Source organism: Phlebotomus argentipes, unplaced genomic scaffold, assembly GCF_947086385.1.
Source record: "Phlebotomus argentipes unplaced genomic scaffold, Phlebotomus argentipes genome assembly scaffold_18, whole genome shotgun sequence".
In the NCBI taxonomy this organism is placed as follows: domain Eukaryota; kingdom Metazoa; phylum Arthropoda; class Insecta; order Diptera; family Psychodidae; genus Phlebotomus; species Phlebotomus argentipes.
In genome coordinates, this window is record NW_026776177.1 from 1,710,025 (window position 1) to 1,737,359 (window position 27,335).

General features: G+C 39.7%; 1 protein-coding gene across 1 annotated transcript in view; it reads right to left on the reverse strand.

Moving 5' to 3' along the window:
* Positions 1 to 3,733: 3,733 nt before the first annotated feature.
* LOC132260369 (homeobox protein araucan) overlaps positions 3,734 to 27,335 on the reverse strand; it is a 31,764-nt gene continuing 8,162 nt past the window's right edge. The window contains exons 3-7 of the mRNA XM_059758428.1: positions 20,551 to 20,669; positions 11,563 to 11,888; positions 7,947 to 8,973; positions 7,813 to 7,884; positions 3,734 to 5,235 (exon numbers count right to left, since the gene is read on the reverse strand). Of these exons, the coding sequence (XP_059614411.1) occupies positions 7,845 to 7,884; positions 7,947 to 8,973; positions 11,563 to 11,888; positions 20,551 to 20,669 (1,512 nt within the window). The 3' untranslated portion in view covers positions 3,734 to 5,235; positions 7,813 to 7,844. The remainder of the gene's footprint in view (positions 5,236 to 7,812; positions 7,885 to 7,946; positions 8,974 to 11,562; positions 11,889 to 20,550; positions 20,670 to 27,335) is intronic.

Here is a 27,335-nt window from a genome sequence, read left to right on the forward strand (position 1 = left end):
TCTGGCGTCCATTGGGCCAAGAAAGGAGGCCCAATATGATTAATTTTCCCTGCATCTCCTCGTTCTTCCTCCCCTATTTGCATACAAGTCAATAAGGATTTGCTCTGTTGTTGGTGTCATCAATCAATTTCTAACTCTTTATGCAAGTTATTAAACTTTTTTCCATGACAGAATATTCAGAGATATTATGAGATTAATTGATCACTATTTGGGGATTATATTTCTACATAAGAATTTATTTATATTTTTATGTAATATAATATCTAGGAATTTGTACATCATCAGAAATACTTAAGAAGTGGAAGTGTTTCAATATTTGCAATATTTCAAAATAGTTCATCAAAGCATTTTTTTAGATTATACGACTAATTAAAGCAGAACTATGTAAGAAAATAACCGTCAAAAACATCAATACTGACGATCAAATTGGAAACAATCTTATTTATTGGCAGATTTTGAGCATTTCTGTTCAATAAAAATAGCGATTTTGGTGTTTGAGTAATGAAAAAGGGTTCAAAATGTACAAAAGAAAATCATAACTACAAAAAATGTAGTTCAGATTTAAATAATATCAATTTTTAGAGTTTTTTCAGCAAATTTTGAGTTAAAGTCTTTTATTTTGATTGTTTTATAAACGCTTAATGTTGTTTTGCTTAGACTATGATTTGAAAATTTCCTGAAAAGTGATTTTCAAGAAATTTTGTATCACACTTTCTTCGTGATTTCTTCTGAAATTCTCGTAAGACGATCGAGAATGTTTTTAAATTCTGATGAAAATGTCAATATTAATTCAATATAAAACTGATTATGCGTATTTACAACTCGTTCTACTTCACTGAAAAGGGAAAGTCTACTGAAAATTGATAGTAAAAAATGCCATTAAAGTCCTCCTCGAGTTGCCATTAAGAGTGGGTGTGAGTGTGCAGCATATGCTCTGTCCGCGTCAATTAATTTCCACTCTAATCGGATGATCTTGCTTTTCTCGCACTTTTTCCACCCTCGTGCACAAAGGAAATTCCACTTTTCGTCTGTTTGACAATGGGATTAGCAGCAGCCTGAGTTCCAATTGATTTCCACACAGCGTCGAGGGAAAATTAATAATATTTTCCGAAGATGGATTTTCACCATCCAAAAGCACTGTTGCGACTATTGACCTCATCTAAGAGTCATATATCTTGGCGAATTATGTCATATTTCTGTTGGATTAGAATGCATGTGTGTATTTATTGTGTAATAAATGATGGACTTCATTGTGTCGAAAGAGGGTGGATTGTCGGCAGGGTGTTTTGCGGAATCCCTCTCGTCTCCCTGGTGACTCTTGGTGGATGGCAAGAAGAATGACTCTCTCGAATTCATGACATTATCCCACTGACTTCATTTCTCATTTCTTTCGCTGCCTCTTTGCTCAGCAACTCAGGGTGAAAAAAAAGGTGGCAAATTTGTGTGGCATTCTTTGTGTGTGCTTTTCTGTGTGCCTTTCCATGGAAAATATCATACGAAAGATTCCACCGTGAACGTGAATTGCGGGCTTCTTCTATAAATTTCTTAACTCTGCTTGTGGTCTCACGAGGAACAGATGGGAAGAAGTGGAGGAGACAAAATTCTTTGGGCATGCAGAGAGACTCTCTTCCCGAAACAATTCACACACAGCACAGCATTTGGTCATTCGCTTGGCGAACCAGGTGAATTTTGAATAAATTGGTCGGGAAACTCCTTTTTTCCCAACTTGTGCATCCCCGCGCACAATCATCTGCTTTGCACACAATACACCAGCAGGAATGTGATCATCTTTCCCACAGGAAGAGAGAGGAATTCCCTCTGTGTCCAACTAGACACGCACTAAATAAGAAATTCCCATTAAAATTGTCTCACATTGAATTTATTTGTCCATGCCCAGGATGACCACAAATTAGCCACGAGACATTCATCTTGAGCCGAAGAAAGTGGCCCCAAAATTCAAATGAAGAGATCCATCAATAAATCATCGGGAGCTAATTCATAATCCACCTGTACTATAAATTTACATCGCGGCTGGAGAGATTTATCGATGAAATATTGTAATTTGCTCTTCATATTGAAATGAAGTGCGCTCGCCGTGTCTCTTTTTTCTCCTTGGGAGAAAGAAGAGATTCCGTGAGATTATACAACTCCTTCTTCGGGTTGGAGGGAAGAAATACTTGAAGATTTCCTCCTGTCAGTCTGTCATACAACATAATTTATTTTTTTTCCAACTCTTTCCTCGTCGCGTCTGTTGGCTTTTCAGCATAAACAACATAATTACATGGATATGCCAAACGAGTCAAATTTGTAAGTCAGAGTCTCTTTATTAAGTCAATTCGATTGTTATTCCGTTTGAAGGGACTTTATAGAGAATTTCTTCGTTTCATTTCTTTCGCCTGCCGCACTTTTTCATAATATTTGGGTCGACTGTCACACGAGGAGTGAAAATTTCACGGAATTTCACTAGTATTTTTCAAGAACAGTTCAATAAATATTTCTTTTAAATATAGTGAGCATTAAATTCGAATTGAAATTGGAAAAATCTCTTTGTAAATATTACAAATATTTGATTATTTTATAAGTTTTAATAAAATATTGAAATATTGGATTATTTTCTCCACGTATTGCCGCCAGAGGGCAGCAATTTAAACTTTAAAGGCAAGTTTGTATTTTTTTTTCCTAATTTTAGGTGTTCGAATACAGCTTGTGTCGGATTATGTGACTTATTTTTACTTTTTTACTATTGAAATTAAAATTTTTATTAAATATTCTGAAAATATTGGAATATAATAAAATTAATTTAAATTTGTTGTTCAGAAATATTAATTTTGAATTATTTTGTTATATTACTTGGAAAATAATCGTATTTCCTTATTTATATTATAATTTTTATTATTTGAAAGTATTAATCTATGTTTAAATATTTGTTTGAGATCATTAGGAATCCTCAAATATTGGCTAATTGAAAAATCTTAACAAATTTTCCAAAAAAGATTAATTTGACATGAAATTTTCAGAAAGTTTTTCCAATTTTCCCTCCATCTGGATTCCTACTATGCTGGTCTTCTCAATATCCCTCTCTCTTATGCTTCTCCTCCTTTGCCGAAAGCACGTGGATGAGGAAAGAAAAAAAAAGACGAAGCGCGCGACTAGAAAAACTGTCAAAGGTGAATTTATGAGTCCATTTCCGACGACACTCGCTTCGTTCGTGGCGCAACCCAAACGATTCCATCGAATTGTCCTATGAGACACAATAATTCATGTTTTATTTGGGCACCTTTTCGCCCAACAAATTTCTGTCCTCCCCCAAAATTCCACCCACACTCCAAAGGTGAAAAAAAGCGCTCGCGCGCGAATCGATCACCTTTTTTTTAGGTGAGTATGAGAATCCTTGGGATGCACTTTGAGGTGACTCGAATGAAAATCACCGAAAGAACAAAGAGCCTAATGGCAGAAATAAATTCCGATGCCCACGAGAGCTGCGCTGGGGAGATGATAAATGCGGTCATATTTGTGATGAATTGCGGTCGGTCGGCACAGTTTGGGGCAATGAGCGACCCGCGGGGCGAGTGTCGTCCTCCCGAGTGAATGTCTCAATGAGCCCCGCAGGGGAGGGAAATTCCTCAAATCCAATTAATTTATTCATGAGGAATGTCTAAATTATTGTGCCGTTTGCACGGCGACGCCACTTGACGGTCAACTGCACAATCTTTCGAATATCCTTCTTCGTGGGCGCGCGAGATTTTGTGGGAGGAAAGACGTGAAAGCCACAAATTAAATCTAATAATCCGTCTATTTTTCATGATTGTGAATTTATACATAGATTTGATTTCTTTATATACTTTATACGAATTATTCCTTAATTATAATGTAAATTGTTACTTGATGAATCTCCCCAGTCTGCACTCAGAGAAACGCATTGCACAATTTTCCATACATTTTTGCTTTGCATAGAGAAATAAAACAAGGGAGAAGTAAAACAATGAGTCAGAGCTGCATTTCTTGTGCCGAGCGTGCAGACTGAGGAGGAGTCATTTGAATGATAAGTAAGTAAATATTAAGTAAAATTGATACGAGTGTTCAAGTCACACTTACTCCAAAAAACATCCATCGTATTTACAAAGTTATACATTCAAAGTGTTGAATTAATCTTTTCTTCATGTTGTTTAAACTTACACAACTTTTAGTTTGCATCTTCAGTGAAAATCTATAGAATTTCTTGCGCCCACTTCAAAAATTTCACTCATTTCAATCATCTTTTGTGTAATTTTCTCTCTCTCATTTTATCCTTCAAAAACGCAACTCTCAATATTCCTTTTTTCTTCTTCCTCTTCTTTTTTATTTCTTTATCAGCACAGAAGCTCCTTAGAAAAAAAGTCGAATTTTCTATTCGTCTGGAAATCTCTCATTTTTTAAATTACTCTCATTTTACTTTTCATTTTTTAAAATATTTTAATTAGTATTATCATTTAGTAGTTAGTTATTTTTATCACAGATTACAAATGCTTAAACAGACAATTTGTGAATTTTTTTTCTCATTATTTTTGTTTAAAAATTTATCTTTACATTTACGTTTTCTTTGCGAATATATTTTATGTGAATTATTTTTTCTTCTCTTAAGATTGATGCAATTTCTTTCATTTTTTTTTCAATAAAAAACGGAAACTTCTTTTCTCGTCTCAAAAAAAAATTAATTACAATGATTATATTGCACAAATTTGCGTGCCAATTTTTTTTATCTTCTTCCTTAATTCTCAAGTCCATTTGTGGATTTTCTGTTGATATTTTTCAATTTTTTTGAAAGTGTGACAAAAATTGAAGAATCCCACAGAAAATGTCACTCAGAAAAGTCTTCGGTGAAAAGTACAAGTCATTTGGAAATTGAAAGTAATTATTTTCTTCTTTATCTAATATATTTTCCACTATTGATTATCTATAGAATTTCTGTGAGTGTTTTTCTTTTTATCTATTTGCTGTGTTTGAGCTATTTTGAGATTTTCATACCATTTAAATATTTCATATGCTTTGAGTAGAAATGAACAAAATCATAACATTGTCGCCTTTCTATTGAGATTTGTGCTTGCACTTTGCCCTTTTCCTTTCCCATTTCCGCCGCGCCATCGTTGTCCATCTTCGCGCGCAGCATTGGAAAACGAACATAAAAGTCAACTATCTCGTATACATTTGCATGAGTTTGCCGCATTCATTCAGTATTTCTCCACCGGAAAGCCAAATCTGAAAGAGAGAATGAGAACAAGTCTTAAGAATGGCGACAAAGACAGCGTGAAGACTTAGCGTAAAAAATAATTAAGCCAATCCACCCACGCGGCCATCAAGGTTGTTTTTTGGTCTCTTGTTGTGTGAATTGAATTCCGCGCGAACCCCAGAAATACTGAGATTGAGCGGGTGAATTTTATTGAATGCCCAGCGTTGTATTTCGTGGTGTAGAACAGCAATTTCGCTATCGGCACCTCAACAACCTCACTTGGCGTTCTTCCCCGCGGTCAGACATTGATGGACGAGTGGAGATGCTAATCTTCTTCTACGGCCCCTCAATGGAAAAACCTCATGGCAAGGGACGAGCCATTCACGTCCTCCTCGACACTTTCTTCCATTCACGCGCAAACCCAAAAGCGACAAGGTGCGGCTCACCAATAAATCCACGCGAGAAGAGGCCACAAAAATTCTTTCGCCCTCCTTGAGAGAGAACCAGGAGAACCTGTTTATTATTTCTTAAATGACTCTCGCGCAGAGGCTCTTTTTGTCTTTTGAGTCTCCCGATCGTCTGACCACAAAAAATCTGTCTCCTTCTTAATTTCACTTAATTTTTCATTGGTGTGACACCGAAGAACAAACACAGGTGGAGTTTGGAATCCTCCTTCGAGTCAGAGGCTCTTCGCTTTGTGATTCGATTGATAGTTTGGACAGCTTGGACGGAAGAAAAATTTCCCAAAGAAGCATTGCTAAGATTGAATTAATTAAGAAAAAGTTAAGTAATTAGTAATGAGTTTGCGTCATTTTATTTTATTCTTGCTATTCAGCTGTATTTTGTTGTACAAATAATATTTTTTCAAAATAAAAATGAAATAAAAAATCAAAAAATGGTTATTTTCCATGTAAAATTGCTAAGATTATTTAGAAGATATTCAAAAAATGATTGAAAATTGTATGGAAAAATAAAAATTTTAATATTAATAATCAAAAAAAAGGTTTTTTCTATTTCAAAATTGCTAAATTATCCAAAAATTCATTATTTTCGGCAAAATATTTTAAAAACTCAAATTATATTTTCAGAATAATAAAAAAAATAATCAAAGGATGATTGAAAACTGTATGACAAAAATTAAGTTTTCAATGAAATCCCAAGAAAAATGTTAAAAATTGATTTATTTGTTTCTTTTATCATAAATGACGATTTTAGTATTCATATATTTATCATAAAAATAATTTCTGAAGGTAAGTTTAGGTAGTTTATTATCTTTGCAAGACAATTTTTGAAGATAAATCAAACTAATAAAGTTGAAGTAGAAAAATGGGAACTATTTTAACATCTTCTAGCATTCAAAGAACTGCTTTAGGTGACTGGAGACTCTTTTATTCAACTGGCGAGTAGCCCCTAGAATCTCGAGAAAAAATAGCAAATCCATCACGAGAGGGTAAAAATACTCGGGCGTGAACTTCAAAAGGTAAATGAAGCAGAGATTTCAATAAAAGGTACGACGATCCTAATTTTCTGTTTGTCTTGTTCGCTCTCCGTTTCACCATTTCTGACGTATTTTTTCCGTCATCATTTATTAACTCCTCCTCTGATTTTTTTTTCTGTTGTTGTTCTCTTTACTTCTCCCAAAAAACACCTTCATTTTTTCTTGGGGAATCTCCTTCCTCCTCATTTATATGTCGTATTTTTCTCCGGTATGATATTTAATAGCACTCAACACTGTCATCTCATCAATTAAATCAAATAATTATATTATATATCCCCATAAAAATCAATTCTTGACGCTTTTCATCTGTCCGTGCGTCGTTCTTTTTCTCCAATTCTCTCCACCTTGTCGTCATTCTTGGTGGCTCTTTTTGTGCGCCTCCGCGGCGCGAAGATAAATTATGGATCATGGGAGCAAAAGAGCCCGTGAAATTTCTTCCCAAAACACACTCCAATTGAATCCTCTCCTTTCTGCCCAATTGATTGCATCACAGCCCCGTGATTTTAATTATTCACGTGCGACAAAGGACTCACGCCAGAAGGGACGCAAGCATTCCTGAAGATTGTCTGGGCTGTGGAAGGAGGATTTTAAAATTCACTTGGTCAATCAAATTGATGGATTTCGGATCCACCCTTCGCCCAGTATCGTTGCAAATTGAGTGGAAAATCATCCCTTCAATTTAATTCTTCTCCATTCACCCTTTTTCGCAGCTCACTTCCATGTGTGTGTTCTCCGCATCCCTTTGTTTGGCCGGAGATAATGCTGTGCTTTTGGGGTGTGAGTCACCCTCAAAAAATTGAGTTTTCGCACACACTTTAAAAAGCGATCCCTCAAGCCGAGCATTACGATCAGAAAGTGCCGAAAACTTGTGGCCGACTGTAAATGAGGTTGTTCATCCCTCTTTCGTCAATAAATTAGTCGAAGAATTTGCACGATTCTCGGCCTTATTTATGAGGCAGTTGAGCAAACAAAGAATCTCTCGTGGAACTCGTATTGAATCTCATCATTCTCACGAGGCTCACGAGCCTATGAGGACGTGTGCGATTGGTTAATTTGAATGGCAATTTGTCATCGGCATCCGGTTGTGGGTTAGATTTTGGAAACTCACTGAGGGTGGTTGTCACTCTCGGCGTCCTCGTCTCAGACCGGCGACACGAATCCGTTCCCAACCTGGTGGGCACTGCAAGGAAATCGGACTCAGGTTAGCGACAATTTCTCGACACTCTCGAGCGACGGACAAACCTCTTGTAGAAGGGCTTGAAGGCCGCCATGTCGGCGCTCATCATCTGCTGCGCGAAGTCCTTGTGCAGCGTGTTGTTGTTCACGGGGCTGCCCTGCATGCGCGCGAAGTTGCCCATGAAGCCGTTCTGCTCCGCCGGCGACGCGGCGCCGCCGTACGGCGCACTAGCCATGGCCGGACCGCCGTTACTGTAGCAGGTACCGGTCGTAGGGGTGGCCGAATGGAGCAGGTTCCCGGCCACGCTGGGCAGCTTCATACTCGGCGGCGTCTGGGGTGGCGTATCGGTCTGGACCTCGGGAAACCCCATCGCCGGCGGCGTATTCGTGGTGCTGCTGCTGCTGCTGGACATCTGCGTGGATTGGGGGCCCAGGGGCGTACTGTCCCCCGTGGCTAGGTGGCTCGGCGTGGTGCAGGGGTTGGGGTAGTGGTGGGCCGAGGGCGGCGGGGGCGGCGGCCCACTGAGAAACCCCCCGTACCGGCCATAGTTGGCGGTGAAGGGCGTCGTCATGGGGCCGGTGCCAGGCATCATCTGCTGCTGCATAGGTGGCGGCTGGCCGCTCGCCAGCATGCCATGCGGCGGCGCTCCGCCGGAGCCCATCATCATGGCGGCGGCGCTGCCAGTCGTCTGCTGGTAGCCGGGCGCCGCCATCCATGGCGCCGAGTGGGGTGGGAGTGGGGGAGGCGTCTTGCACGCGGCTGTGTCGGCCAGACTCCAGATTTTGGGCTTGGTGGCCGGAATCGGCACGCCACAGTCGCTGCTTGTTTGGTTTTTTGGCGCCGTCAATTGCTGCTCCTCCTGCTTCACGCCGTACCCGCCGCCCAGCATCCCGTGCGGGTGGTGGGGGTGGTGCGGGTGGTACGGATGGTGGTGCGGGTGGTGGTGCAGGTGGTGGTGGTGTGACATACCACCGCCGGCTCCCCCGCCGGCCGCAAGCATGGCGGCAGCCTCAGTTTTGCGGTCGTCGTCCGTCAGATCGTCCTCCTCCTCGTCCTTCACGTGCTGCTCAGACTTCACATGATGGATGGAGTCTGCAATGGCGAGAAGACTGGCATCAATACGCGGTCAGTTTTATTGGTGGCAAAAGCAGGGAAGCAATTGGAATGTGGAGAATTATCGCCCCAATTAAGACATTAATTCGCTGCTGTGTCTGATTAACCGTTTTCCTCTTGAATTTCACTCACTTTTCACACCCACGAATGGCTGAGTTTTGGGTGTTTGGGGTGTAGTTTGCGGGGGGCGGCTGAGTTTCCGCCGGAATAAACATGAATCCAATGAATGGCTTCGCTCTAAATTATATGTTTGCAAATTTTGCCAAAGAGGGCTGAAGTTTCTCAAGCGCACCAGGGAAACTTGCGCTGCGAAAGGGGTTGGATTGGGTCGCCCAGAGAGAGAGAGTGAGTGAGAGAGAGAGAGGAGAGATTTCCATCATGCGAGAGCAACCACGAGAGAGTTTAATGGCTTCAGGGGGACAATGCGAGGGTGGCTCATTCATATTCAACCCCAAAATGCTGCTCTCGCTTCCACTTGATGTATTTATGATGGTGGAAAATCGATCTGAAGGGTGTCACAGCATGTGTTTGTTTTTCCTCCTAACATCACCAAATCTCGCTCAACTGATTGATATAATGTGGATCATTTAAGGCGAACCACGCACATGAAGTTGTCCTTAAAGTCCGTCTTCTAGAGACTGAGAGGAATTTAATAAAATGATTTTCTCTTCCTCCATCCGGAATTCAGGGGTTGTTTAATATTTACAGATCCATAAATTCAGGTCGTGAAGATAAGAGAAATCTCCTCTCCGCAGGGAATTGCAGCCAAACCACCCCTGATAATTGCCCTTAAATAAAATATTGCATTAATTTCGCCCGGCGGAGGGAGTGAAGTGACGCTAAAAAGAGCACTGAAAGGGGTGACTTCCACAGCCACCCCCTGAGAGAGAGAGAGAAGAGTGCATTTCAATCGAAGGCGTGAGATGCATTCTGAGCGTATTTCTCACCATTCACACACCCTTCGCAATATAATGTTGAATTATAGTGAGAAACAGGGGTCATTGCGATATTGGGAAAAGTGGCTAAAAGCACCTCCTGATAATATCCTCCATTATCCGATTAGGCAAAGTGAAACTGCCACTTGTTACATGGGCAAGGGAAAAAAGACGGAAGACTTTCCACCCCGGATTCCACTTTGTGCGAAGGGATAGAATTAATTGTATGTGTGTCGTTTCAAACACTCGCCACCCTCGAGAGGCGAAAAAGGGATAAAACACTTCCATTAATAGTCCATCTACTCCTATCGACGCGCGTCCTGTTATTCATTAGTGGCGATGCCGGGGTTCAGATGCCATGAGAAGAAGCGGATATAATGGCATCAAACCCTCATTGTTGGTGGTTTTTCTTCTTCACTGCTTCATTCGTATTCGCCTTCCTTCGTCCAGGATCAACTCAAAAGTCCACAGGTATTGCGAGTGAGGCTCGTTAATTTCACTCTCTCTCTCTCTCTCGAGTGTCGAGATCTTGGGCTATTGAATCTCCTTACAGTCGACGCCAAACTTTGGCTAATCCACGAGTCCATATAATCTCAACCCTCGGCAGAACACCAGCCGCAGTCTCTGGCTTCCGCGTCACCACCCACTAGTTACCATTCGAGGGGAAGGCTGTCTGAGGAAATAAATCAATCCAGTTGGTGGCTTATTTAATCAAACGCAGATTTAGGCAATTTATGTGATGGCAAAGTGGCAATTATTTGCCTCGTGAATTTCCCCCAAGACGTTCTTTTTTCGTCCCTCATTAACTTCCTCAACTTTCTTCTCTGTGTGTGTGTGTAACTTTTTTTTTCTCCTCGTTAGAAGAAAAAGCGATAAACTTTTGGTGGTTTAGAAGAGAAAGAAGAGAGAGAGTAAAACTTTTCAAATCTCTCTCTCAGCGTGTGCAGAGAAAACTGTGGCATAAGAAAAAGTTAAGTGTCTGTGAGTTTAGGAAGAGAGATTTTCATACTCAATGTATTTAATTTGCATGAAAAGAAAATTCAACTTTTGCTTACACTGTCAACGGAGGGAAAACCGCCCAAAGGAGAGCTTAGAGGAAATTATTTTAAATTTAGAAGCCAAAGCTTTGAACATGTCAGAGTTGTTTAGCGTCTAGATGGCATGAAAGACGATTGAAGTTGACTCTTCTCGCCTTCAGCAATCTTGATTGATTTACTCTCTGCAAACTTGAAGTCAAACTTGTGCACAGATCATCGTCATTCACGAGATATGCTCGAGCACAAGTGCTCCTTGTGAAAATTTGCCATCACTCCTGATGGGCGAGAGAAGGAGCCTCTGAATAGGGGTGGAAAAGTTTTGCGTGAGGGTTGGCAAAATGAACATCTCACGAAGTGATGAAGTTGATATTATTATTAAGTGAGACTTTGGGGTCCTTTTGTCGCCATTGTGCGAGGGAAAAGTTGGCCGGGAGGGTGGATTTGGCGCGCGCACGGGGGTGGGGTTGCGTAAGGGTGCGAGGTGAGATCATCAATTTTCCAGTTTCGGCGGAAAATGGCTTTCGGGGGGTGGATGGAAGGGAATTTAGGGGGTGAACAGCTGTTGCGATATCTCTGTCACCTGTTTCGCTGAGTACCTTTGTGATCTCGGCTCTTGTCCATGCCGCCATCGAGGTCGTCCTTCTCCTTCTCGTCGTCCGACACCATTGCGTCGTCGTCGTCGTCCGTCTTGTTCTTGGGCTCCCACGTCATCTTGTTCTCCTTCTTCAGCCGCCGCCGCGCGTTGGCGAACCACGTCGACACCTGCGTGAGGGTCATCTTCGTGATGATCGCCAGCATGATCTTCTCGCCCTTGGTGGGGTAGGGGTTCTTCTTGTGCTCATTGAGCCACGCTTTCAGCGTCGCCGTGGACTCCCGCGTGGCATTCTTCCGCCTCGCCGCCAGGTCGTATCCTGCGCCGTACCTGCAACGATTCCAAGAAGTCGTCCCATGAGCAAACAAATCTTCTCACACACACAGGTGAGAGGCGCATTCTCACGAAAATCGAGGAAGAATTTCCACCGCGAGTGTAAATTAGAATTGAGAGATTGTGTGACGAGAACAAGAAGTGAGGCAATGAAATGATAAATACGAATCGATAATTGAAATTCAATTCTGCATGGCGCACAAGAACGCCTCGTTCGTGGCGCACAATATAAGAATGGGAGATTTCACAAGCGCACAAATCCCAAGTGGCGAGAGTTGAGAGAAGCTTGTGGCTTGTCTTGTGGGGGTCAGGTCGTGACTAATAAATTCATCATCGTCATTTTCTCCATTCGAGCGATTTATAATCCCAAATAACCATCTCACAGCCACCAAAGCCCGCCATCCAGCGCGGCTCGCGCATTTTTCCAACCATCATCCACATGCTTTCGACACACGGAAAATCCCAGGCATTAATTGTGAATAATGAGATATTCAGGTGGATTTTGCATATGTACATTCTGCAGATCTCCCGATTACGCTATTTCGTCGCTTGCACCAGCATTTGTCGCTTTTGTTATACTTTTTTCATCGCTCATGCCACAAATGCCGATGGAAGTGAGGCTTTTTTTATCCGCAGTGAATTGATTTTTGTCTCCGCCAAAAAGGTTTCAATTATCAATAGCCAGAAGGGAGAATTTCCACCCTCTGCATTTCTACACTGTCATAAAAATATGTCAAATACAAATTGAAAGTGGATGTAAAATATCTACACAAAGGGAAAATTCACTAGCCAATTAAATATTTAAATATTGATTTTGAAAAAATGATTGTTTTCCAAGGAAATTTGCTAAATAATAAAAATTAAATACTTTCTATGATAAATGTAAATTTTGTGTTAATATCGCTTCGAAATTTGCTGAATTTACCTCAAAATCCCCAAAATACCTTCTAATAATTGTTTTATGAATTTTTCACTGGATTTTATTGGAATTCGCGATAATTTGTTTACTAAAATATGGCAAAATTAAAAGATTAAGTGAAAATATTAATTTCCACAGTCAATTTTTAATCATTTTCGAGCACATTTTATCCAAACAACTTCTAAATAATCGAATTCCTTCAAAGTTTTCAAGTGAAGAAAATAAAAGATATGAAGAAAATTATATTTTTTCAAAATCTAAGAATATTTTAGGAAAATTCTATGATTTAGAACAATTTTGAAAAGCTCTCAAAAGCTTTCCAAAAATATATTAAACGAAAACTAAAAAAAATCGACTTAGAATTCAAGTGAAAATCACGATTTTCCCCTTGAATTCACATTAAATCGGAACGAATTGTGTTAAAATTCTGGATTCCATTTGTTTTTATCAGTGCACGGAAAACACTTCACATGGATTTGTGCATATTTATTCCTCGTCTGGCTGGTTTTTTTTCCACCTCAACTTTTGTGCAAGAAGCACTTTCCGGTGTTATCGGAAACGAGCGTCTCGGGGGTACAAGTTGTCACTTTGGCTTGCTACTAGTCATACAATCGGTCGCTTGGGGGTTGAAGTTCATTGATGGCGAGGTGCTGAAGAAGGCGAGAAAGACGCGCCGGCAAAAGGAATAAAAGAGGTGTTTTATACGCAAATTTCATGCCATTTTTTCACACGTTCTGCCGGCGAAGAGACTTTCCTCCATGTTTTCTCTCTTTCTTTTCTGTTGGAAAATCATGCGGCGGCGGGGGAGAAAGATGGTAAGTGAATCTGGTGTTCTCAGAGAGTCTCGCGCAGCATTGAATTTCTCCCAGAAGAATAAATCACAGACGATATAATTCACATCTTGTATTCCCCAACAATGGAGTGACTTTTTTGCAATTTCCCGCGAAGGCAGTTTTCTTTAAATTGTCGATTTAGCACGTTGTTCAGCTGGTTTGTCTCATGTGGTTTCCTTTGCGTGATTTACAAGAAGGCGAGTTAATATGAATGAGATCGGCACGGTGAGATTGTGGAGATTGTGGAGTGAATTTCCATCATATATTCACCCAATTGCGTCCCCATTAATGGAGGCGGTCGATCGAAATCTCCGCCAACGATCGATCTGCTCTTTCCACACACAACAAATTGTAAAGTGTTTTGTTTGATCAATTTAGCAAACAAGACTACCGCAACTTTGAAATTTATTGCCCGAGTATTGGATGCAATTTTTTTTTCCCAACTCAAAAATATACATATATGAATATATCGCGCGCAACTAATTTCGCATTGCTAACAATTTTGAGAGACATAAATTCCCATTAATGTATGACCGTGTGTGTTGTAATTTTGAACAAACACACAATCATATTGACAATAATTTATAATACATATTTTGTACATCAGAAAAGTCTACTGGAGATTTTCACATTGTATATGCGCCGCCAGATTATGCTGACGGGCGCAACATAAGACGCGTTTGGGAGATGGTGAGGAAGAGGAGATCAACTGTTGACTACCAACTTCAACTCCTTGTACATTATCTCGATTATTTCTCACATTTCTAACATTCACAAGTCCGTGCCACGAGCTTATCTGAGAATTCAATCATCATGTGTGATTTGGCATATTTGCTGTTGTGGTGCTAGAAGTGTTTTCTTTCTACACTTTTTGCATACCAAACATACCCAAAGTATATATCTGCCCTCTTAAGAGGTTTTCTCTCCGCTCCAGTGCAGAATTTCCCTCTTTGTCTACTGCGTTTCCAACACACAGTGTGGCCAGGATGTGATGTGATCAGATCGAGAATCATGAGACTGATTATTCTCATGGTTTCTAAAGCCCAACGAGATTTGAGACACAGCATCGCGCGCGGTGCTATATTAACTCAAAAGGTGCGGCAGAAATCACCTATAAATTCAACCACATTTGACGAGAGATAGTGAATTGCAATTTTCACGCTTTTGCGCCAAGCAAACACTGAAAGACTTTTTGGGACGAAATATACAAGAGCATAGAGTTTTGTGATTTATTCTCGCAGTGCTTTCAATTTTCTGTGCCACACTTTCGGGGAGGAGAATAATTAATGCTGCCTTGCGAAATGTTATATGCTTTTTCAGCTCTTGATTCTCTCCCCTGTAGTGAAATATATATATATATATGTCGGAAAGTGTACAGAATGTGTTCAGCTATGGTTTGTGCAAACTATCTTCTCAACTGATATGTTTCTGTCTGTGAGTTGAGCTTGAGAGAAACAATTTTCTGTTTGGCCGGACAGATACATATCTCATGAGTCAATAAGATACTCAAGCGCAAAGCTGAAAATTGAATGGTTCAATTAAATAATTTGCTATTATTTCCTGCCTCAATGCGTGTGCCTTTGAAATGCACAAAGCGCGCATTAATATTCAAATACGACGGAGTCGTTTTGAAGTCACTCTCGAGGCAACTTTCCGCCCAGCAAGAGAGAGATTCCTCACGACTTCCTTGAGCCTCAAGTAGGACGAGAATAGGGACAGTGAGAGTTACGAGATGCTGTTGCCACAGCAGCTAGAATGTTAGACATAGAGCCAGAAGGGAAAATTGGATTATCTCTGTCTGTCGGAGCTCCATCATTTGCACAACAGTGGAAAACTCTGTGTGTTTGTGTGTGTGAAACATGCGCTCTCGAGCTTTATCAACATTTTCACCCCCCAAAACATTAAAGCTTCTCTCCCGCCCGAAAATTCCCACATCCCTCGCCACTTTCCTTCCCTCTTCTCCCACCCAGCCAGTGTGGCATATCAAAGCGTTTCGGTGTGTGATTTTATAACGCAAAATGGCGACTCGTCTACAATCGATTGAGCTCCCGAGGGTCCTTCTAAATCACCCGCTCCCGGAAATGTGCGAGATGGCGAGAAAGAATTTAGCATTCCAAGTCACATGCCTAGCGCCATAATCGTATATATTCCGACTCAAAAGTATTTCTCATATCAAATATTTTGGTATTCATTCCCCGGCACGATTAAAATCCCATACAAGGACCGCTATATTAAGTCCTCCTTGGTGGGAAAACATATCAAAATTCCGATTTATTTCATACCACAGAGTCCCAAAAGTGCGAGAAATTCCATCACGCCTTCGTCGTTAGGCGCTGGAAATCAACTTATGGGTGACAGTGGAGACGCCGAGTGGCACCAGGCGTCTCCACTGCCACCAAAAATCGATACTCACTCTTGTATACTCACTTGTTTGCTACCCCCCAAAATCTCCTCTCATCTCACAACATAATTTATTCACAATATTGTGTGTGAAAAATCCACCAAAAGTGACACTCAATTCGTCAGTAAATATTTTCCAAGTCAATTTGTTCGGAGCTCTCTTTTTTTGCACCCCGAGAGAAGGCAAACACACATTCAATTGTCTGCCACCCTCTTTTGGGGTGTGTGTAAAGTGTAAAAAAGAGGCAATTGTGAGCCATTTGTCATTTTTGTTGGCTCTCCAGTGGACACTGTGGCACAGTGAGTATTCATTTTTAGAAATTGATTCACTTTCCCAATTGATTGAGTGCGATTGAAGTGATGATATGAATTTTTACACCCAACACTTTAATATCCCATGAGGAGGAGTGGGGAAAAATGGGGGGAGATCCTTTGGGTTTAAATATAGAAATTCCTCAGGGAGGAAAAAATGCGGAAACCCCCGCAAAAAGGGACGCCAGAAGTCAATCAAATTTGAGGCCCACGTTCTGTGAATATCAAATAAAAAGGGCCAGAGCGCCGAGGGAGGGCAAGAAAGAATTATGCGTGAGAATTTCTTCCCGGGGGGGCGCCTCATTTCCTCCACACGGCCCAATGTGACATATTCGGAGGGAAATTCTGGCGCTGACGCCGGGCGTCATAAATCACTGTGAGAAATCATCACCCTGTGGTGGCGTCGAAGCCTGTATATATGGGCGTATAAGTAGTGTGGAGCGTATGTGACATCGGAAATCTGGGGAGACATGCAATCCTTCGTGACAGCGTCCAATCAGTCACTCGCATCTCTCGGGGCCCAAACTATAAAACTCACCTTGCACGCGGCTTCGCGAGCCCCCCTCGCGGTGGGTGGGTGTCTTTTGGAGTGAAGGAGCGTGGGTGAGAGGCTCCGAGCGTGTCGCCTCAATGCCCCAATGCGAGAAATCATTCACTTTGTGAGAAGCTGGCAAACGCACCACCTTGGACACTTGAAGTTTGAATTATTGAACTGAAAAAGCCGTTCTCCAGTGTCTCAGAGTAATCAAAGAATGGTAGATCAGCGCACAAATCCTTTTGCAAATTGTGTAAAAGACGATATTTAGCGCTCCTCCTGGAGAATCAACAAGTTGTCTGAGCTCTCGCTCTTCCCACCCTCAAGCACTGCCCTGTCTCACCTCTCTCGGTCGTTTTTAGAATTCATATGAAAAACATCCAGGGCGAGATGACGACGAGAGGGGGGAAATTTATTAATCTAGCGAACGTGAGAGTGCAATAAAAAAGGCACACAAGTGCGGTGTTATTGAATCAGCTGAGCCATCCACCCACAAATGGAGGACATTTGTGCCCACCCACCCACTTTCGCTGTGCGGAGAGACTCCTGAGAGGCACAAAAAGTGCGTGCGACACAGGAAAGGCGGTCTACTTGAGACGCTGATAGCCATAAAAGTTGGTGATACTCCTTGGGAAGGATCTGGCCTTGTTTTTCCCCTGGACTGGGGGCAAATGGAACTACACAATTGGGAGAAAGTGATAAAAAGAGAGAGGAAATTTTCTGGAGGGTGTAGAAAATTCTATGGGATTTTTTCTTCCTTGCCCAGGGAAAGAGGGAAAACGGCAAAAAAAATTATCGGAAAAAAGGGAGGGAAAAAATGCAACTACTCCGGGGAGGGAAAAGAGGCTGAAAATTAGGAAAAATTGTGTTTTTGAGAAGTTTTTCTAAGTGTGTTCATGTGGAGAGTTGAATTAAATCGAATTTGATATGAAAACATGAGGAATAGTATTTTTAAAAATTCACCCACTTTCAGCAATCCTGAATAGCTTGACTTGTCAACCCCTGAGGTTGAGAAAAAAGGGAAAATTCTACCTCCAATGCATACAGTATAATAAATCGATGACGACGGAATAAAAGAGAGAAAGAAGTGATCTGTTTATACGATGAACTTGATGAATTTCCCATTTCCCAGAAGCTGCTCCCTCACAGAAGGGAAAATTGATGACACTGAGAGGCATATTTTCGGGGGGGTTGAAGCCCAGGGAGAAATATTGCCGTGGCAGAGGGAGTGAGTGAAATTTTCGGTGTTGTTTTAACGCAGATTTTGTACGTGAAACGAGCATCAATTCATCCAATCCCCATCAAATTCGCATTTCCACCCATTCTTTCGGGGTAAGATTGGGGCGTACAAGATTGTCGGGTAATAATTTTGCCATATCTCAATATTTATAGGGTTAATATTTGGTGTGGATCTCGTGTAACGTCAGACGAGCAACATTTCCGTCTCCGCATCTTATCGGTGGAATTCTCGCAGCGCAAAGTGATAAATACATATTCCAAGAATTATATTGGCGGAGTCTTGAGGCGAAAGTATAATAACAAATAGGGTGATATGTATTCATCCTTTTTACACCTTTAACGTGTTTCGTACTCAAAAAGCAATTAAAACCAATTCCTCGTCCCCCGCGCGCCTCAGCTTCCATCGTTAACAAGCCATTAAGTGGAGGTTTTTTTCAGTCATATCAATATGGAATATCTGTATCACATAGAAAATAAATTATTTTTTAAATATATCATTACCGCAGTGTTCATCAAAAGAGCGCTTGTCAGATATGGTGGAAAAAATGAGCGCGGCCAAGAGTCATGAAATTGCAAATAAATGGCAAAAAGCCGACTGTCGGTGAAGAGAGAAGTAAACAAGAAAAAGAGACATGAATTGTACACATGTTCACGCATTGCAATTTTAATAACATTTAATTATTGAGATCGCGTCATTCCATATATCTTACACAGCAATATTTTTTTTCATATATTGCCATACTAAATTTAGTGCTTCATTGTTAAGTTATGTGTTTGTATTTCAAACAAGCTATTAACTCACTTTTTTTCCACTCTTCCCACCCATTTTTCGCCCATATATGTGTGTTTATTTGTATTTTTAGATAGGAGTTTGCGTGATAGTAAAATTAATAAATAGTTGCCCGTAGTAAAATTAAAGCAATAAAAAAGATTCAGTTTTTCTCCACGAAATTCTTCAATACATATAATAGTGTTAGAATTATGGTTGGAAAATATTTCCAGACAAAACACTGTATATGCGAGTGTGGATTTTACTCTGTTTTTCACGCAGGGGCAGAAGTGAGGCTTTTCACAATTTTATCGAGGGGCATTAAGAGTCACTAAAGCACAAGCATTGTAATAAAATTAAACACAGAATAAAAAATTCGCAAGTCAAAATGACTAAAATGACGTTAAAACAGTGCAATGATTTCATTTAAGTGACGAACGAATAAAGTCTTGAGGGGCTAAAAACTTGTCTGGATCATCGTTTATTTTTAGAGAAATAAATGAAGGCGGATTAAGACTTTAGAGTTCTTCACAAGAAGACGTTTAATACGACACTGAGAGAAAAATCAATGAAAAGAAGAAATTCCAGTAATTATCTTTCTTAAAATTAAACTTTTTTCATGCTTCTTTAATTTTTTTAATCTTGATTATTTTTACCACAAATTGTCGCTAGAGGGCAACAGTGTAATGGTAAGGAAAAGTTCTGATTGCATTTCACAAATCAATTTGGGAGAAACGCCTTTAAATAATCTGAAATGTAATCGAAACTTCTACAAGCATTTTAAACTTAATCACCTGCTCAAGTTTCTTTCTTTCCTAGCCAGGATTACGCTAAGAAATCACAAAGTGTAAGAATTCGTCAAGATATAAAGAAAATTAAGCGAAAAATGCGATATTATTAGCGTCCCCCACGCCAACTTTGCTGCCCTCTGGCGACAATGTAGTGTTAATGATCAAATATTTAAATATATTTTAATTCAATTAAATATTCAGAAAATATTTAAGTATATTTGATTAAATATTTTGCCGAAAATATTCAATTTTGAATTATTTTGCAATTTCTTTTGAAAAAATTCATTTTTTTTATTTTTCTTATCAAAAATTTTGATTATTTGATTGAGACCAATAAAATGCCTTGTTTTTAATCCGTAAAACAAGAATAATCTCTTCTTATTATGTTTTCACTTCAAAATCGATTTGTTTTTATGATGATAATTACTAAATTTTAGTCTTATTCTGTTTTATTTAATTTAATTTATGAAGAAAATGCTTCTTTGGTTCTTTGTTCAAGAACATGCAAATTTTTCCGAGTGTCGAGAGTGGTTGATTAAATTCACTGATCATGTGTGCAAGCAAATGAATTGAGTGCCGGAAGAGATGTGACAAGACCTCAGTGGGCATCGGACGTCTGAATGGGCCTCATCTTTGGCAATCAATTACGGAACTACGGGAGGCGTCAATATTGCGGCTGAGCAAGGGAGCGAAGGCAGTGGAATATCGCAGAGGCGAGAAGCAGTCGAAATTGGCAGAGGTCACGCCATGGCCGAATGTGCTGAATTCATTCACTGCAATGAGCGCAACTTTACACGATCACCTCCGCCCCATTTTTGCATAATTACACCAATTGTGTCCTCTTCCTTCCGCGCAACTCACCCATAGGCCGCCAGTGTGGGATCGTAGGGATAGTAGCCGGTGGTCGGCTGGAGGCCGGCTGAGGTCCAGGCCGACATATCGCCGGTGGGTCCGCTCTCCTTCAGTCCATACGGATTGCTCTGCGGGCGAGAGAGAGAGAGAGGGAAGAGAACAAATTAAAATAATTAATTAATTTTAATCACCTCCTCCAATGTTGATATCATTAGATTACATGTTTAACAAATGTTTTTTATGGCATTATTCAAGTTTATTGTATATGTGAATTGGATTCATGTTTTATGTTGGATATTACGGCGTCTCTCTTCCTCACACTTTCCCAAAACACTCCTTTTATCTCATCCCAAAAAATACTTGCGAGATATCCACTGGGTAATACAATAAAAAGTAAAACTTTTTTAACAGCCACTTCTTATTAACTTTTATCTCTGTCATAATTCTCCTCCAGAGAGTGTGTGTGTACATTCCGGTCCACCCCACGTGAGAGAGAGAGCGCGTCAACGTCTTCATGTGCGGCGTCTGGGAAGGAAGCTTTAATTGCACAATCAACAGTCTCGGGAGTGTTTTTGTGTATAAAATGTTGCAAATGAAGAGATCACTTTGGCTGCGCCATAGAACCTCCTTATCGCCCCTAAATATTGCTTTTAAATAACCCACCAAGCCCAGAAGCCCTGTCGAAATTGCGACGAAGCAGTTGCATGTCTTCTTGCATGATGAAACCCCCTTTTTCCTTTTCCTTTCTGCCAAGGGGATCTTTCCGCCTCTTGCCACATCGCATTATCTCTCACCTCCCCATGTTGGTGAGCCTGTTTAGTGCTCCAAAAACAAAATGTACATTGCTCAACACTAATTAGGGAGTCACATCACGGGATCTCTCTCCTCAATAGTTGTCAGATGATGAATATGCATTAAAGTGGCTACCGGTGGCTGTGAAAGGGTGAAGGCGCGCACGGAGTGAAGGAAAAAAGAAAGAACAGTGAGAAATTAATGCAAATTGTATTAATATGTTAAGAGGCACTTCTGTTGCGCACACTAAAATTACAGTTCTTAGAGACAAATTCCCTTTTTTTCACCATTCATTCTGGCATATTTCTGCTGCTAATTTGCCAGAATGACCCCGCCATGCCATCAATAGTGACAATTTGGGCTGCTTAAAACCACAATGTTGGCTCAATTTGCTTGCTAAGAGACTGATAAATACTTCTGCATTGCATTAAAACACAATATGGAATACAAAGTAAAAAAGTGTGCTAATTTTATGTTAATCCACTTTGGTGGAGTTGGAAGAAAAATGAAATATTACAATCTATTCGCGAATTAAAAATAACAAAGAGCTGCATTTTTAAATTGTCTCAATTTCTGGTATGAAAACTATCAAGGGGGAGATAATACTGCTCTGCAGAAGCACTTAAAGAGTAGAAACTATTTCTTTTACTGACAAATCATTCAGATTCTCTGAATTTTCTTCGATTTTCACGCAGAAACAAACGTAATAATCTTTTTTTTAGGTTATGTAAAGAATTAAGGACAGATTTAGTGAATAATTCGCATTTTTTTGACAGAATTAAGCATTTTGATTGAATATAACCTCAGAAATAGTAATTTGGACATGCAAAATGTCCATTTAGACAACTTTGTGGAGAATTGTGACTGTGAATCGGCAATTTTGAGATGTTTTTTGATCTAGAGAGCTTCCAAACTGAGTTTTTGAAGATCTTTTAATGATATTTTTGAGGTTATGATCAGAAGAGATGTCCAAAAACAGCGATTTTAAGTCGATTTTTATAGAAAAATCGACTGGAATCGCAAGAGATTCATTCTAATTTGGAAATTAATGTGGAAACAGACTACAAATTTCATGTTTTTATAATTATCAGGCAAATTTGGAGGTGTTTGAAACTGATGTAGAGATTAATGGCATATTATCTCCCCCTTGGAAGCTATCAAACTAACACGCTATGCTCAGAGATGAGAGATAAATCTAGACAAAAATGTTGATGTGAGAATTCCATGCTAGACAACTTCCATCACAGTGTACTTATTATGTGAAAAATCGAGAGTAATTTGCTTTTATTTAAAAATCTATTAGTTTAGCGTAATTTTCACCCAGCACAAAATTCCACAATGTTTGAATTAAGAGACGCATTGTATCGTGCTCGGTGCACATTTTTATCGAATTAATTGCAATTTTCCTTCTTTAGTTATGCTCGAAAGACTTCGTTGGCAAGAAAGCCACGTCCAAGTCATGTAATTTATTAATTTTTTGTGTGTTTTCTGCAAAAATACACACACGATTTTGCCTTAGTTTTACTTCACTTTTTTTCGTGTGCGCCATGTCTCTTCATTTTTCCTTACGTAATTCCTTTTTTTTCGTACTAATTACGATGGAATCTCATTTCTCGATGGCCAGAGAGATTTCAGGTAATCGATAAAACTTCCCCATCCACATCGCCAGAGTTGAGTTATTTGAATAGTGAGAGAGAGAGAAGGGATTAAGAGGGATTTTCGGGGCGACTGGGAAAGTGGGTGAATTTGGTAATCAAAAAATTAATTGTGAATTCCAATTGAAATGATAGAGATCGAGTATGGTTTTGACCCTCAATAAAAGCCTCCCCTTCCCGGAGTGGATATTTTTCGGGTGTTGGGCGGCTGAAGAGCTTTTAGCAATTTGGCAGAGGATTGAAAATCATTTGGCGAGTGGGAAACACTCTTCAACTGGAGATTTGTTCCATCAGAGCACAAAATTCCGAATAAATTCAATAGATTGTCCACCCATGGAAAGTCCCTTGTTTAGCCAGGAGTGAATTGAGTGACAGAATTAATTGAGATGAATGAAAACAGCAAACATTCAGCCCTCCTTGAAATGATCATTCCCACCGACATGGCCACATTTAGGTTCCACATTTAGGACGAGTGATTTAGAGCTCTCACTCTCTGGTCAGTGGGAATCGGACAGGAGCTGCCGCAACTGGGTTCGCCGCATGACCGTGATGGCTGACACGCTCATCACACGGTGCACAACCAGATAATAAGCTCAAATAATGACAATAATTTTGTCACCAATGTCCACAATTATTGTTCATTAACATTGCTACACACTCCGCGAGATTTTGCGATCACGCGGACTTTGTCGCGTCTCAAAAGACAGACAAATATGCGCCGAGTGACGAAGAAACAGACAAATTGTTAGGAAGATTCACGAACAGAGTTGCAATTACTACTAAGTAGATAAGATAGGAATCTGTGGAAATTACAGAAGCTGCCTAAAATATCTCATTCATTGTCATTTGCAATAATTATATTCACAGTTGTGTCACAATTAATATGTGTGATAATATTTGAATCACTATTTAAGCAATCTTTATTCTTTTATCATTTCTACAATTCCATCATCAAATCCAATGGGAAAGACAGTGAATTCAGACAAATAAGATTGTAAAGACCTTAATATGTTCAAATACTGTAAATTTTTTATATTTATTGCTCTTTAATATATTCAAAATCAAAATATAATCTTTATTAGAACTGGAACTTCTACATAACTTTAAACTGCTAAATATTTCACCAAAATTATTCAGTTTTTAAATATATTTTCAATTTTACTTGGAAAAATATTGATTTTTTGTATATTTTCAATCAATATTTATATATTTTACTAGAATTATTCAATTTTTCAAATATATTTAACTTTTACTAGGGAAAATATTCATTTTTTGAATATTGTATTGAAAAACGAAATTAAAAATATACATTTTTTATATTTTTATTCTACATTTCAATATATTTCACAACAATTATTCACAATTATATATTTCTCATTTTTTTGGAAAAATATAAATTTTTTGTTTGTTTTTATCTTGATTTTTATTTAATTTTTCAATATCTTTTCAATTTTACTCGGGAAAGTATTCATTTTTTTTTAAATTTGTATTCGGCATTTGAATATTTTATCAAAATTATTCAATTTTTGCAATATTTTATCAATTTATCTTGTGAAAATATATTTTTTAACATTTTTAATCAATATTTTAATGTGAATAAACAAATAAAAGTCTGTGAACAGTTACAAGAAAGCTTCAATCTGATATCTAGACAGTCTTTTCTGGACAAAAGTGTGCAACTCTGATTCGAAAACTCAATTAAGTCGAGCATTCCAATAGGGCGATTTGGACAATTTTAATGCATTATCGCATTCTCTCTCTCTCTCTGCGCCAGAAGTAAACCAACTGGGATCAAGATGGAGTGATCTAAGGTGGCAAATTGCAGCATCACTTCCAAAGCTCCAGTGTGACACGGAAAAATTTCATCATTGTTCAAATTACTCGCGCGGATTCCCGGGCTTTTTCTCGTGCACTCAACCGCGGACACTTGCTGATAAATGTCTCAACTCCCATTTATTGAGTTGGCTACCGTGAAATATTTATGGTGGCTGGGCGATTGAGAAATTTTATCATTCATAATGTGTTATTCCAATGGCAAAGAATGTCTCGCTGTGATTTCAGCTCCACATGATTTTTCTTATATGGGCCTCACTCCTTCATCTTCCCTGGGTCCATTCATAAATAAAAGCGCGTCCCAACGTGAAGACATTCAACCAGAGCGGATGCTTGCCTCTCTCTCTCTATGCTTCGTATTTCTCTCTAAATACCGAAATAATATCTCTTGTTTATGCCCAAAGTATTGCCTTATATCCCCCAAGATACTTTATCTCTCTCCCCGTCGTCCAGCATGGGAAAAAAACGGCCCATTCTGAAAGGTGGGCAAAAGGTAAATCGGACTGGAGAACTGGTTCCCTCTTGTGTCTCATTCCATCATTATTATCATCATCGGTAGTTTCGGATGGAAAACAGAAAATCCAACACAATCCATAAGATACAATGAGGTGATAGCCACGTTTTAGAGTGATTTCTCGCGGGTGAATAAAATAAATCTCGGCAGGAGTTGAAGTCGAGACCGGACAAGCCTAAATGAATGGTTTTCGTGAATCGAGAATTTGTGGTGCGCCATAAAATAATTAAGAGTCTTCCTCGTTGTCTCCAAAAACCATATTCTTCTTGGTTCTCTTTCTCGTCTCACTGTCAGCGTCATCCTCAATCAGGTGCTCTGCGCGCGGTGTGATTAAAAAGCAATTCATATGCACTAATTAGGCACTTTATCATGCCCAACCGCGCCTTATCAAACCGCCTGCGAGGATCCAGAGCATTGTTTTGGCTCACACTGATACGTCGTATCGCAAGTAATTGCTGACTTGTGGCAATATTTCTATTGATTGACAGCTGACTTTCATTAGACCAATCGAATTTTCCCACAACAAGCGCAAGAACATCGCAATACATCATCTCAGATGCATGTTTATTCATTCAGTCTCTCTCTCTCTCTCTGGCATTTTGGAATTTCATAGATTTAAAGAAGAAAATTGTAGATTTTTTTTTCTCTCGCCACTTTCCAACATCAAATGCAAGAAATTTCTCACTCAAATCATTTGACGCATTTTCTTGATGCTCTTCAGAGCGAAAAACACACTCCAAATTAATCCACTTTTACCTCGCACTAATCCCTTCAATCACATCCACTGTAATGCACATCTTAATCCCATTTGATATACTTTCAACTATCGAATTACCTCTCAACATGTCCCTTCTTCTTCTCTAGCCTCGGTGATTCAAATATCATCCTTATTTAGTATCTCATTTCACAATGTTCATTTAACAGCGCAGCATTTTTCAAACTTCCCCAGACATTTTATCTCGCTTAGACGCTAATTCACATGGCCCGACATTTAATGGATCCGTAAGCCTTTTTCGTATCCCCGAAAAAACATGGGCGATATGGCGGCGGCCGAGAAAAATGCTGAGAGATTCACGGTGTATTTAATTCATATTAGAATTAATCGGTGGTGTTATCGCGCGAGAGGCACGCATTGGAGCCCATTATTGTGTGTCACATATGTTTCAGATATGGAAACTTATGTAAATAGACAACAAATACAATTATCCCAAATCTCCCCAACATCAGAATTCGCTCTGATAGCGCACAGTGTGCTCTCCAGGTGAAAATCGATGGCGTGAAAAATTCACGGCGCTGACTTTGGCGCGGGGAAACATTTGCGCGCCTCTCTCTAATGCATTCCACGCGAGGGGCGCGTCGGGAAAAAAGGAGCAAGAGATGAATGGGTGAGAGTTGTGTGCAATCTCTGAGGCTCCTCGCAAAGTGAGGTGTTCAGAGGCGACGTCATGAATATTAAGCAGACGAATGGCTCGGAGCTGGCGAAGGTATACAGAAGCATGCACAGATCCGTGTCGGAAAATTGGGCGCATCGCGCGGGTTCATCAGTGATTTTATCACCAACAAACTTGAGCGCTTTCAGCCAATTTCACCCAGATTGTCTGATTTATTCATCGGCACTTGTATCAAATGTTGAAATCTATATATAAACCAATTATGTCAGGTTGTTTCACAAGGAGCTGAAGAATCACATCAAGAACTTCGTTTCTTTCCAAATCACGGAGTTTTCCGGCGTACAACAATTAAGGGGTCGTTGCAACTTTATTGTCATAAAATATAAGATATGAATTTGTAAGCAATCCGAAAAATACACGTTGCATTCAAGAAAATTGGCAATAATGACGTTTTCAGATTGATTAGTACAAATTTATAGGATTTATCGTGTCATTTGTGCACATTTCACTGCACTAGATTGAGGTTATGTATTACCGGACATCCTTTGACCTTTTCCGAGGAAACTGATTGACTTTCCAAAGCATTTCCAAGAATATAAAAAGCTGTGT